The sequence below is a fragment of the Crotalus tigris genome, unplaced genomic scaffold, assembly GCF_016545835.1.
Source record: "Crotalus tigris isolate CLP2741 ecotype Arizona unplaced genomic scaffold, ASM1654583v1 scf7180000024338.4412243, whole genome shotgun sequence".
In the NCBI taxonomy this organism is placed as follows: Eukaryota; Metazoa; Chordata; class Lepidosauria; order Squamata; family Viperidae; genus Crotalus; species Crotalus tigris.
In genome coordinates this window covers 3,448,024-3,461,781 of record NW_024100508.1, presented here as the reverse complement: position 1 = coordinate 3,461,781, position 13,758 = coordinate 3,448,024, and the positions used below count along the sequence as shown (strand labels likewise).

General features: G+C 38.1%; 1 protein-coding gene and 1 long non-coding RNA gene across 5 annotated transcripts in view; one reads left to right on the top strand and one right to left on the bottom strand.

Annotated features, from left to right (window-relative positions):
• Positions 1-275: 275 nt before the first annotated feature.
• LOC120300121 (snake venom serine proteinase 11) lies at positions 276-13,215 on the top strand. 2 transcript variants are annotated; one of them, XM_039325723.1, is made up of 6 exons: positions 276-420; positions 4,152-4,226; positions 8,657-8,799; positions 9,942-10,201; positions 11,964-12,103; positions 12,447-13,215. In XM_039325723.1, the coding sequence occupies exons 1-6, from the start codon at positions 382-384 to the stop codon at positions 12,618-12,620; spliced, it is 831 nt and encodes a 276-aa protein (XP_039181657.1). In that variant the 5' UTR covers positions 276-381; the 3' UTR covers positions 12,621-13,215. The 2 variants fall into 2 exon arrangements, with proteins under 2 accessions (XP_039181657.1, XP_039181658.1); XM_039325724.1 differs by lacking the exon at positions 276-420 and adding an exon at positions 3,968-4,026.
• LOC120300136 overlaps positions 8,806-13,758 on the bottom strand; it is a 42,305-nt gene continuing 37,352 nt past the window's right edge. For all 3 annotated transcript variants that reach the window (XR_005554556.1, XR_005554555.1, XR_005554554.1), the window contains one exon: positions 8,806-9,014. This is a non-coding gene — a long non-coding RNA (uncharacterized LOC120300136). The remainder of the gene's footprint in view (positions 9,015-13,758) is intronic.

Below are 13,758 nucleotides of genomic sequence, written 5' to 3'. Positions count from 1 at the left end.
ATTTATACACATTAGCTTGATTCAAGAGCAGCCTATGCTCAGATACAAAACAGATGTTGTTGTGCTGGACTGGTAATGTAATCACCTGGCCAGAGCATGTATTAGCTACGAGAACTGTATGTTAGAATGTTTGGAATTTAAAGGGTTAAGCTCTGTCTCCTTAAGAGATGGCTTATGGGTAATGTAGTTTTAGCTGCTCAGTGAATCCTGTGTTAACAAGTCAGTGGGAGGGGCTACTAAGTTCATCACAGGATATCCTGGCTAGTGCCAGCTTGGAAGGAATGTCTTTGTCTGAAATGAGCATGGGAATGCATGAGGAGAGAAACCATTTTAATTCACGCTAGAGTTGATATGGAGGAATTATTGTTTCTACCTATGTAAATGGACAAATGTACAGCATCTGGAAGCCTCTTCAGAATTGTAAGTTCTGTTAAGAATTCCAGAATTAAATATTTGTTTAAAACCATTTTGTTGAGTTAACTGCCTGGACTTGAGTTAAAAAGCATCTTAATTCGGGTTCCCGAACAGTTGTGTTTTCACAATATCTGATGCCCAAAGAAAACAATTGTATGAGGGCTTCACTTGTGACTGACATGATAAAACAGTGGCTTCCCACCATTCACCAAACCATAGTTACTGCCCCATTCCATTTCAAGGCAATCCCAGCTTTTGTGTGAATTCTGCTATTAGAAATTCAAGCTATTTTAGCAAAATCAAGGCAAAAGCAAGGGGGGGGGAGGACCTTGATGCCCAAATCTGATGTACCCTAACCTTCTTGCCAATGTTCCTAATCTTCATGTAAGTGCTAATCTATGATGAAAAGACAAGACAAGCTATCTGGGCCAATACTGTTACCTAATCCCCCAACTAACGATGATGATGGTTTATTAAACTTGTGGAATAGTGTCACTCGGCTGCAAGGTTACCTTTTGTATTAAGTCTGCTTGGGTGCACATTCTTTCCAAACAGTTTTCTTTTGCTACCAGAAGCCCTCGACTTACTACAGTTCATAGTGAATGTTCAAAGTTACAACAGCATTTTTCACACTTATGACCATTGCAGCTTCTCCACAATCATGCAATTTACGTGCCAATGCTTGACAACTGGTTCCTATTTATGCTGGCTACAGTGTCCCGGAGTCACATGATCATCTTTCGTGACCTTCTGATAAGCCAAGTCAATGGGGGGAGCCAGATTCACCTAAGAACGGTGTTACTAACATAACTAATTTTACTAATTTAACAACTGCCGTGATCCGCTAACAAATGTGGCAAGAAAAGTCATAACATGGGGCAAAATTCACTTAACAAATTTCTCACTTGTGCAACATAAATTTTGGGCTCAGCTGTGGTCATTAAGTCGAGGACTACCTATATTACAGAGAAGACTCTTTGGGTGAGGCCACAAAGGGCTTGGTCTGAGTGGAAAGAACTTCTTCTGCCCAGGACAAATTGAGAGGGCAGATTTCACCCAAACCGACCTCCTCCACCCCCTCCCTCCCTCCCTCCCTCCCTCCCTGAGCCCCTTTTTTGTAATAATTAGGGAGGGTGCCAAGAATAAAAAGGGGAGATGATCAAGGAAAGGAGGACTGTCTGCATGAGCCCCTTCCTCTACGGATTACCGGGGAAGGGAAGGCAGGTTCCCCATCAACAGAAACAGAATTCTGGCTGTTTGAGGTCCAAACCTCCTGAAGGTCCCTGGCTTCCACCTCTTGCTGCCACCCATCCACTGGACTCCAAGTTTCCTCACCCCTTGAGATGGGAAGGCCTGGAAAAAAACTGGAAAAATTGGGGTGGGAGAACTCCCATCTCTACCCACCCCCCAAACTGACATGCCAATGGCCAGAAGGAGGCAGCCTGTGACCCAAAGACCTGGACAGGTGTGTCTCCCCTTTGGGATGGAGACGCTCGGAGCACTAGGCCTTCCCGCACTCTTCCCAAGGGTCGGCACCGTCAGGGAACTCCCTCCAAGGATGGAAGCAAGGCCTAGAGCAGCTGGGCTCCTCTCACCAGCCAGCTGCAATCAAGCTCCCAGCTTCTCACCGCGATGAGGCCGACGAAGCAGCAGCTTCCTCAAAGTGACTTTCAGCTGCAGAAGAGGCCACCAAGACTCCAGAATCAGTGATGGGTAGGCTGGAACAGCATCAGAGTAACAAGCACAAGGATGCTCTAGCTCCACCCTTTGTTTTCCTGTTGGGTCCCAACCCCAAAGGTGCAGCTGCTTCTAGAGCAGAGGTAGGGAACTATGGCTCCCTTATGACTTGTGGACTTCAACTCCCAGAATTCCTAAGCCAGTCCGGTACCATAGCTGGATACCTTCCCCCCAGTAATTGAAGTCCAGGCATCTGGAGAGGATGAAATTTAAATGTTAAGGCTAATTTTAAACAAGACAAATTAAAACAAATGACGGCTGTGGAGGACATCCATCCAGGACTGTGCATAGCCAGCTTTCCTGATCTCCTTTTCCAAAATTAGGTCCTAGACTGGAAAATGTGGAGTGTTTTTAAACCATTGTCACAACCCTGAAAATTGTTGGACTTAAGTTAGTATCAGTTGCCCCCACTATTCATAATATGGAAACAATTGTTTCTCTACACCACCCAAACAAATGGGTCAAGTGAGTGTGTGGATGCCTTTATATGGTCTAACTGCCCTGGCTTTTTTAGATTTAAAAATATTTCCAGTTATAAGAAAAAAAATTTCACTTTTCCTTCCGTCTTAAAGCTGAAGTGAATTCTGCATCAACATCTCACATAGACTGCATTAATCACATATTAGGGTTTTTTGCTTTCCGGAAAGGTCTGTTTTTATAGAGATACATATCCAGTCTTGTTATCAGTGTTCTTTCGTGCTTCAGGCTCAGTGGTGGGATTCAGCCAGTTTGCACCACTTCGGCAGAACCAGTAGCTAATTTTTTGTTGCCTAGGCCGAGAATGGACTTCCAGAAGCGGGATTCCAATAAGAGTGATGCCGTTAGAACTGTAACTCTTCCATACAATTATGCTTCTCAATTATGTCCTGAAAGAGAGGGACAAGAAATATTTTGAATACAATTCTGAATGGAGGTTTTTGATGGTGTGGAGTTGGTAATCAATTGTTTCCCAGATGGACTGGAACTGCAACACCCATGATTGATATGCCAGGGATTCTAGTGCTTTACTACAAAGTATTTTGGTCTGACTCTTCATGGCTGATCCACTGAAAAAGGAGAGATCTTTTAATGAGTGTCTTCCTTTGTCCCCAACTGGTTTATTATACAAAAATGCTTTAGCCAGACTTATCCAAAAAGAAGGGCACAGGGATGAGTATACTTTTTTATACCACTGACAGACATAGGGATCAGAGCCTTTAGCATTCATAGCTTTCTCACAGCAATGGAAATCTACCAGGAAAAAAAAATTGAAAATACACCTACTCTAGGATCCAGAAGTGCCCTTAAAACAGAACTGTATATAAGCTTAAGAATCTATAAGACTGTGTATTGTCCAACACCTGGGTCTCCAAAATAATAATAAACAAAACCTCCCTGTATCCACCATTTTGCCCTCCAACACATCCAAATACAGTGGTGGGATTCAGCTGGTACACATCACTTTGGCAGAACCCGTACCTGATTTTTGATTGCCCAGGCCCAGAACAGATTTCCGCAAGTGGCATCCACACAGAGAACCGGTTGTTCACATATTTGAATCCCACCACTGTTCAGGCTGCATGATATAGAGCCAAGTTACATAAGGATATGAAGGGTTCTGGAACAAAGGGAAATTGTTTAGTCTAACTGTTGGTTTCTTGCTTTTTGGCTCTGTTGTCTGATTTTCATTGGGTAACAAAGTTGATAAAGCAATTCTACCAACTTTCTAATGTGTGGCACTTCTGGACGTGACTCTGCCAGCGTTCCAGATTGTTGGCCACCCAGCTGCTTAATTTGATCAAATAAAGTGCTGCTTGATAAAGAAGTCTCCGCTTGGGTTATCTGATTAGATTGATACAATATCTGAAGTTTAAGTAAGGGACTGGGATCTTAAAGGTGAGAAACTGGCGTTTTTTTCCACATCTGTCCTTCTGCCTCAGAGTGGAAGAGAATAAAGTGATTAATCAAATATTTTGAACTGTGCATTCTCGCCAAAATTGTTCCCTATCTCTAAATTCCAGGCAAACAGCTTGCTGTGCAGAGTTGAAGCTATGGTGCTGATCAGAGTGCTAGCAAACCTTCTGAGCTTTCTTACGGTAAGAGTCTGGACAATGGAGCAAAGGGTGGACGGAGCTTTAGGTGTGTTTTTCGGTTTAAACCTTAAGTTACAGGAATAAACTTGCATGTAATTATTAACTGTAGATGTACAAGCAGGTCACAAGTAGAGAGTGCGCGAAGAAGTCCCGGTTGGTGCAAATGGGGAAGACCATTGCTGTATTTGTAATGATAGTATGAATTGATACATTTATTCATATCAGCAAAACTAGCCAGTTAAAACTATATAATCCCAAATATGGTCAGCTTCCTTTCGTGTTTCTATTTATTTGGCAACTGACTTCAATAGAGGAAGATAACTTATTAATTAATATAAGACGCAATGAGAAAAAAGTTGGGGAAGGGTTTTCAGTGTTAAGGGGGTCTTTAAAAAATGGTGTACGAGATGGCCATTGATTTTTGTCCAAAGTGGTAAAATAAATCTGTTGGATTTAACCTAGCTCCCATTCTGTTAGATTTGCTGCATTATACAGCATGCAATATCTGGGTCATTGCTTCTGAAACAAATATCAAAACCGGTATATAGGGATTTTACTGCCATCAATGTTGACTCAAACTGTTTTTAGTGAACTAAATACTAATGTTATCAACTTCCCATCCATACTCATAGAATAAATTCCATTTTCATCAATCTCTTCCCCACTTTCACTCCTTCTGCCCCCTATTCTCCTCATCACGAGGCCATATATTTTGCTTAATAATGAAGTACAGCAAGATCAGACTCTGGACCAAATGCTTCTAAATCTCCTTTCTTTTTAGAAGCTCATCTGAACTATTCTTCTTATTTCAACTGATTAGCGTAAACTGACTGGCAGTGATACCATTAAGTTACTGAGCAGTCTTCTATATTTATACCAATAATAATACCATACATATATAGCATTATTTTCATAAAAGTCATATTGATTCACCGTATATCTTATGGAGAAGTGAAAGAAAATATGCCATAGCTTCTCATAAGGCCAGATGCCTTCGATCTCAGCCATCAAAATGGCTGATGCTATTCAGAATCATGCTGTTTAACCTATTTGCAGCATTACTGGATATGTGAAGAATATTAATATTTAAATCTGAGGCTTGAAAATCAAATATTCCTTTTTGTTTCTACTTAATTTCTCTTGGATGGTAAACCTGAAATCAGGAATTGCTGTTTATGTTTGCATTATGTCCTGGTTTGACTAAGATGATCCCAGTTTTGGTTCCAGTGCAAGCATCCTAAGTGGTGTGCAAAAAAGTATGGAAAGTATAGTTGTACAGACCTGCAAAGTCAGATTTAGCCATCTACAGGTAGTCCTCAACCTTACGACCACAATTTATTTATTTATTTTGGTAAAAGTTTTATTGATTTTTTACAATAACAATCTTAGTTTTGGTGTATAGCAGGTTTTCTTGGTTCATGATTTTTTTAAAAAATATATACAATCAATAATACTTAATTAACAGTCAATAATAATTAATTTTTATATTTCCATAATTAGTATATCAATTGATAATATATTTCCTTGAGCCTTTCTTCTCCCAATAGTATTCTCCTTCTTCAGCATTAAGCAAATAAAATTTTTGATATTTGATATTTTCCATATATAAACGATTAAATAAAAGCATTGTCTTCTATATTTATACCAACAATAATATATAGCATTATATATAGCATTATTTTTTCTTATCAGCTTAATTTATTTTCATAAAAGTCATCTTATTGATTCACCATATATCTTATTTGCATAAATCTTGTTTAAGGTCAATTTCTCCATAATTTTCAAACAATTCTTATCAATCATAACTCTCAATAATTAACATCTAAATATCCAAATTTTCCTCTTAAATATATCATCCCAGTATTTTCATATTACATATATTATAGAAATACTATACTACTTCTCTATCATAACATGTACCTATAACATTTTTTCTAATCAATTTAAATTTCACTTCTATTCATAAAAATTGATTGAATATCCTTTTTTCAAAGTTCTTATTAAGCCTAATTCCCCCTCAGTATTTCAATCATTCCTTAATCCTAAATCTTTTCAAATTTAATTTGTCTTTAAAGTTCAAACATTTATTTCACTTTCATCATCCCAATAATTTTACATTTTGTATCTTATCAAAAAATACTATATTACTTATATCTCTTATCCCACTTATTTTAAAGCCTCTTTATAGCCTAAGTTATTTATTTATTTAGCAATATTCAAACAAATGTTTGCTCGTATAATAGTCCATCTGGTAGGGTGAGTCAAGTCTCTTGAGCCCATCTCTAATCTTTTTCCTCTGCCAAATTGTTTTCCAGATTAATATTTTTGACTTCTCAAATAATTCTTGTATTTTTGTAGTTGTTGTTTGGTGTAGAGGATACATAATACGCAAGCTGTATACTTTTTATCTCCCAAACAATGATTCTTCTAACAGTGTCCATTTTGTTAAGTCTTCTTTTTTCTCAGGTTTATTTTGATGTTCTAATGCATAAGGTATCTTTTCCATATTTATTTATTCCATATTTCCATATTGTTTTTTTTATTTGTGACTTTGCCAATTAAGTCATTTTTTTCTAGTTCACATTCTGTTATCTGATTTGTTTGTTCATTCTTTACCAATTCTTTGAATTTTTTTATTGTAAATTTAAGTTAGAAGTGCATTCATTTATGTTGTCAAAGTTATGTTTAATCTCCTCGTGGTTTAGAGCTATTGTGATTTGTATCTGTCGTAGCGTTGCATAAATTTCTTTTTGGAAAGTATTTGTCTTGTCTTGAAATGTTGCTTCTAGAGGTCTTTGATCTAGCTAAATCCTTCAAGAGTAGATATTAAGTGTGGTTTTCCGTCATTTTTTCATGAATATGTCATATCCATGTTATCTCCCCCTTTCGAGTAAACCATTGTAAGTGCCATAGTCTCTGTAATTAGTCTTGTCAAGCTGGCCAAAACTCAAAATCCAAACAGTCCAATTTTGTATAGTTCTTATCTTTATATATAATTTTTATAATCCACTGTAATTTTCAATTGTCAAGGTTTCAGTAAAATCAATGTTTTATAACAATTCTTTCTTTCAGGAGTCAATTGTCAAGTAGTCAGAATTGCAATTCAATATATTTAGACACCTTAAATCCTTCTTGTAACTTTCCCTCTCAAAAGTTAGTCATAGATCAGAGTTTTTAAACAATTCATAAATTTAGACCATAATCAAAGTATTTCTTTTCCTTCAAAACACTTTAAAGTCTTATAGCTTTCCCAGTATACAATCTCTTCTTTGTTCCCTGGCAACTATCTTCTTAAAGGTTAATAGAGTTCATGGGAATAGATTTTTCATTGTTTCTGGGCATTGTCTTTAATGTGCTATATTCTAATTGTCCACTAGATGTCAGTAAATATTTATTTTCCATCTCTTTCAGACAAGTTCTTCTTATTTTTCTTTATATATATATAATTTTATCAAAATCCTTTAGAATATAATCTTAGCAATTTGTTTTAGTTTCTATGTTTGATCAGATTGTAGTATTTTAAATTTAATTTCAATATGTTTCTTTCCTCCTTAAAAGTTAATTTGCCACTTCTGTCTGTGGGGAAATGAGAATATAGTGCCCTCCCCTTACTTTCAGAGGTTTTTTGCTTTGGGGATCTTTCCCAGGGACTTAATTGCAAAATAAGGGAGAGAAGATCAAATACTCTCACCAATTCCAAATACATTGTTCACTGTTGTTCTTGTTAGAGCTCTGGGTTTTTGGCTAAAGGTAGCTTGGGCTAGAGGCTGGCATGTGGCTAGTCTTTTTTTGACGGGTTTGGAGGGCTTTCCCTGTATCAAACGAAGCAATTGCTGATGCTTGTGATCAACGATGCACCCTTCCTTCACAATCACCTCTTCGGGGTGACTTCAGACCCATCTAGGGTCCCCTTGGAAGGACGAAATTAGCTGTGGGGAGCGGAGATCCATTCTCACATAGCCATGAGCTACGGGTGCAAAACTAGAAGTCTCAAAATTTTTGTTGCTTAACTGAGTCTGTTTAGTGAGTTTTGTCCCATTTTATGACCTTTCTTGCTACAGTGGTTAAGTCACTCAAACTGAGTTTTTATCTTAAGATAAGACAGGATAAATTTATTGTCACTTTTCTATGAACACACTGGCACACGTTAAAAATGAAATTCTGATGCCCTTTCTCAAAAGTATATGTGTGTGTATATAAATATAAACACACACAAATATTAATCACTTAAGATTCACAAGTAGTTTACCTACATGGGCATAGGCACATATATGATTTCCAAATAATCCATTTTATTCAACTGGTTTGATGCTGTGTGTCCGACAGTCATCTGTTTACCCATCAAAATTAGTGTACTGATAGAAACACTACCAATAAAAGTGATTCTGTTCTACTCCACAGCCAAACACTGAATGTTTTTGGTTTCTTTGTAGCACAAAAGTCTTCTGGTCATTGGAGGTGATGAATGTAACATAAATGAACATCGTTCCCTTGTACTCGTGTACTCTGACGGGATTCAATGTGGTGGGACTTTGATCAACCAGGAATGGATGCTCACCGCTGCACACTGCGACGGGTGAGGGCATTATAGAACATGGAAGGGTTGAGGGAAATCGTGTTTAGATATCCAGATTTTTTTATAATGTTTCTACTAGTTTTTAGTGACTTCTCTGTGCATTTTGAATGAGTGTTCTGTTATTGCTCCTCACAATCATATCTTGAGCAATGCTGTTTATATTTATGGTTGAATTTCCATCTTCTTCACCACATTATTCATTTCTTTCCTGTTTTCTGGGATATAATAATAACAAGAATAAGAAAATCTGAAACATTACCCAAATACCATCATCACTGACAAAATCACCACAGTCAATTGCAAAAGGCAGCCTTACTTGGAACATCCTGTGACAATCCCTTTAATGCCATGGAACCACAAAATTTACCTACTCCAGGTCCTTGGGAAGCACTTGATAGGTGGATAAAAATGCCAAATCCAGTCTAAATATCTGACTGACTGTGCAACTGACCAAAAAATATTAACCATATGCTGCCTGACTGTGGGGCATTGCCAAGAAAATCATTTTTTTTAAAAAAACCAGTAAAACAAAAAAGATAAAAAGATGATGAAGTGAGAGGCTTCTCTCTTCCTTATCAAAGGCCTGGGTGAGGCACTACATCTTAATACCTCTTCAAAACAAGAGCAGAGTGGGCACCATCCAGATTTTGGTTCATATTTATCTATACCACCATCCTTTGAGATAGGCTGGGTTGAGAGAGGATGTGCACAATTGAAAGTCATAACATTAGTATTGTAACCACATGGGTTCTATCTTTAACAGTCATTTATAATTTATAAGTGCAACATTCACACAATACACATCCATGTCAAGGAAGAGATGGATTCATACTATATGCTGAGCTTTCTGAATACTAAGCAGCATACAGGTGAATTCACACTTGCATAAACAATGGAAATAGCTTATTCAATCAACTTGAATAAATTTCTTGAATGAACCCAGATCTCTAGGACATTGACTGTAACTTTTCCAGGTTTCAGGCAGGTTTTTCCCTCAAACACCGTTGGAGAAGGTATGTTATGGCCCTTTCTTGTTTGGCGCAAATGATCCTGCTTGAGGGCCAAAATGAGGTCAAGGACCATCCCAAGTAATATAGAGTTTACTTTAAGTTGTTGTTGTTAACTTGTTGTTTTTCTTGTAGGAAAAAAATGAAGTTACAGTTTGGTCTGCATAGCAAAAAGGTACCAAACAAGGATAAGCAGACAAGAGTCCCAAAGGAGAAGTTCTTTTGTCTTAGTAGCAAAAACAATAAGGAATGGGACAAGGACATCATGTTGATCAGGCTGAACCGTCCTGTTAACAACAGTAAACACATTGCGCCTCTCAGCTTGCCTTCCAAGCCTCCCAGTCAGGACACAGTTTGCAATATTATGGGATGGGGCACAATCTCACCTACTAAAGGTAGGGATCTCTGTCTATATTCTCAGACCCAACTAGGTCTAGGATCCCACTATGTCACCCATGAATATTGGAATATGGATGGACAATGGGATTCCCTAAGATTCCATTTCTTCATCAGTTCCACACCCACAAGATCCTTGGAATAAAAGAAATAAGTAAGGAACTGACATGCTGTATAGCTAAAAAAAAACAACTATAGGATCAGGTTTATTTATAGCAGTGCTGTTGGGAATCAGAAAAGTCCCATTAGCATGGCAGTCTTGCCTGGCTTCATTACCTTTAATAATGGGGTGTTTTGTGAATGGCCATGGCTGTTTTGGAAATGGAGAAGTCTCCCACAGATGATGTTTTCAGAGTATATTTATCTCTTGCTCTCAAAATACCAAATATGAACTCAAAAACGTGGTCTATCCTTGGATGGATATAAACTCTCTGTGGATGGTTGCGGAGGATTTCTTCCTTCTAAGTCTGGTGGTGTAGTGGTTAGAATGCAGTATTGCAGGCTATCTCTGCTCCTAACCTGGAATTCAATCCTGGCGGGGCTCAAGGTTGACTCAGCCTTCCATCCTTTTGAGGTTGATAAAAGGAGAACTCAGATTGTTAGGGGCAATATGCTGATATTGTAAATCACCCAGAGAGTGTGCAGTATATAAGTCTAAGTGCTATTGCTATTAAGGCCATGGAAGTGTTACATGCACTCTCAGCTTTAGCTTATGATCATCCACATATTCAAGTCTGTCAAGGTAGGTAGATCTTGTAAGCCCATCTTGTTTTCTACTTAGGTTATTATCAAATAGATAGAGCAGACAAGTTACACAGCCTTGATCAAGAGCTGGGAAATAATTAAGGACTCACAAAAATAATTTTCAATTAAACACTGAGGCACCACAGTTTTTTTGGAATACATGGAGATCCAGTGAATTTAAAATAACAGCAAAACATTACTGCTTGTGATGTAAATTTCCTCTTTCTCATACCCACACATGCACCCATCCATGTTTAGACACATCCTCCTCAATTAGGCTGCCCGGCACCAGCTAGAGGGACAGAAACTCCTAAATTGTGGATCCAAAATGACTCAAGGAGTGGGTGAGCTTTAGGACCCCCTTTTATCCTGAAAGGTTCTTGATTTGTTGATTAGCTGGGATTGGGGTTTATTCCATATTTTCAGGCTCCACTTTGTCTGATTCAGATGACTTTTTTCCTTTGTTTCCTTAGACTTATTTCCACCTCATCTGTCTTCCCCAAGGGATCTTTTAGACAAGATTCCTGGCTTTTTGTTCTTGTACACAATACAAACTTATGGGTCTGCTTCATCTTCAGATATGGAAGTTTCAGTATGCTGGCTGAGGAATTTTGGGAGTGGAAGTTCCCAAGTCTTAAAGTTGCCAAGTTTGGAGAAAGCTGTTCTAGGTCATCTCCAGGGGATGCGAGATCAGTTCTGTGACTTTTGAACTAGCAAAAGAACCACTTTTCCAACAAGGCAATCTTTGCGTAGAGTGCCGGAGAAATGTGAGAAGCCTTCAAATGCCCATCAGCTGATTTAAGACCTATTAATATCTTGACCAAAAACATCCTGTGCAAACATTTAAGTAAATCTGTTTTTCCCAGGAGTCCCTTTGAACAGCTTTGAAAGACAATACTTCCTATTCCAGGCAATGAGATCAGCTCCACTGGTTGGAGACAATGGAAATTATAGTTCTATGCATCTAGGCGGTAAATTGTGAAAGGTAGAATTTTGCCTACTTTTTATTTTTTTCAGAGACTTATCCTGATGTCCCTCATTGTGCTAACATTAACATACTCGATCATGCAGTGTGTCGAGCAATTTACCCAGGGTTGCTGGAGAAAAGCAGAGTATTGTGTGCAGGTATCCTGGAAGGAGGCAAAGATACATGTGGGGTAAGATGATCCATTTTAAGACAGACTCCTAAAGAAATGATGCTAAGTTTCAATGCTATGACAGAGATCTAGCCTTGAAGGCATCTTGTAGAATCATACAAAGTTACGGCTTTTTCTAACTCAAGTGCCTTCTAGGTGTCTAGATTTCCAGACTTCCCAATATTGGTGATTTTGGTTGGAGAAAACTCAAGGAGTTAAATTCTTCTACAAGGATCCTGGATTGGGGAACATGGAAGAGAAACATTGGGGGCTATATATGAATGGACGATGGGAGGGAATTGTTTTCTCCACTTTCCATTCATAGATACGGTAGTAATGTTTCATGTTTGATTTTTCTCAACAGGGTGACTCTGGGGGACCCCTCATCTGTAATGGAGAAATCCAGGGCCTTTTATCTGTGGGGGGCGATCCTTGTGCCCAACCTCATGTGCCTTCCCTCTACATCAAGGTCTTTGATTATACTGAGTGGATCCAGAGCATTATTACAGGAAATACAGCTGCAACTTGCCCCCCATGAAAACTTTTGAAAAAGTTAAGAGAAAATGTAACATATTAGTACATCTCTTCTATATCCCTAACCATATCCGACTGCATTGGAATATATTCCCAGGCAGTAAGCTTTTTTTAAGACTCAAATAGGACTTTCTTTGGAGTAAGAAATGCTCAAAATAGTGCTGCAGGGATCATGTCCCATTTAACAGTATAAAACAATCTCAGTAAAATGAGGCCTACTTTTAGGGTGAGGTGCAATAAATGGTCCATTCCAAATATTTTAACCTCTGAATATCTTTCCATTTCTGTCCACTTCTGGGATAGTGGGGTCCTTGATGCTCTCTGAGCTTGTCTTCTTGCAGATGTTTCATTACCCAGCTAGGTAACATCATCAGTGCTAGAATATTCTCTTCTATTAATACTTCTGTGGCATTTACAATACGCTCATATGGAGTCATGCAGTCACCCCATAAACATATCCATATACCCGGGTCCCACTGTTGCCTAAAAAGGATCCCAGATTAAGCCCCACTTCCCAATCACTAAATAGAATCTTTTGAGAATCATGTTTTCATGTAAATTCTCAGGTATCCACAGCAATAAAATCATATAAATAGTCACTTGTTTTCTGACCCTTTGGTTTTGCAAAGGGATGGCCTGTTAAATGGCAGCATTTGAACAACTGGGCTTAAAAGCTGAAGAAGGTCTGACCTGGACTTCCAGTTTTGCGTGCTTGAAACTGAGTGAGGCATTTGATCTTCTCTTTTCTATTCTATATTTAATTTCCTGGAAAAGATCTCCAAGAAGCAAAATACCTCTGAAAGGAAAGGAGGGGGATTTCCTCCCCACCCTTATACTAACAGAAGTGGCAAATTAAACATTTTATGGAGGATCAAAATATATGGAAGTGAAACAAATATAAAACCTGAAATTTAAAACTAAAATCTGAATAAATCTAAAATTGTTGAATGCTTAAAACTCTCATTCTAAAGATTTTGAAAATTGAAAAACAGATGCTGACACCTAGTGGTGGATGAAGACTATGAGAGCTGTGACTTTAATATAAGACTTGGAAAACCTGGGAAAAGCTAATTTGTGTTTGTGACCTTCAAAGCTGTGACAAAAAAGAGAGACAATAATCTGGGCTGTAAACAAAGAGAATT

What these genes read in the sequence shown, in the direction of transcription:
- LOC120300121 (XM_039325723.1), top strand. Translation starts at nt 382, where the DNA reads ATGGACAAATGTACAGCATCTGGAAGCCTCTTCAGAATT. An exon ending in CTGGAAGCCTCTTCAGAATT is followed by an intron (nt 421 to 4,151) that starts GTAAGTTCTGTT and finishes TCTAAATTCCAG; the next exon opens with GCAAACAGCTTGCTGTGCAG. An exon ending in GAGGCAAAGATACATGTGGG is followed by an intron (nt 12,104 to 12,446) that starts GTAAGATGATCC and finishes TTTTCTCAACAG; the next exon opens with GGTGACTCTGGGGGACCCCT.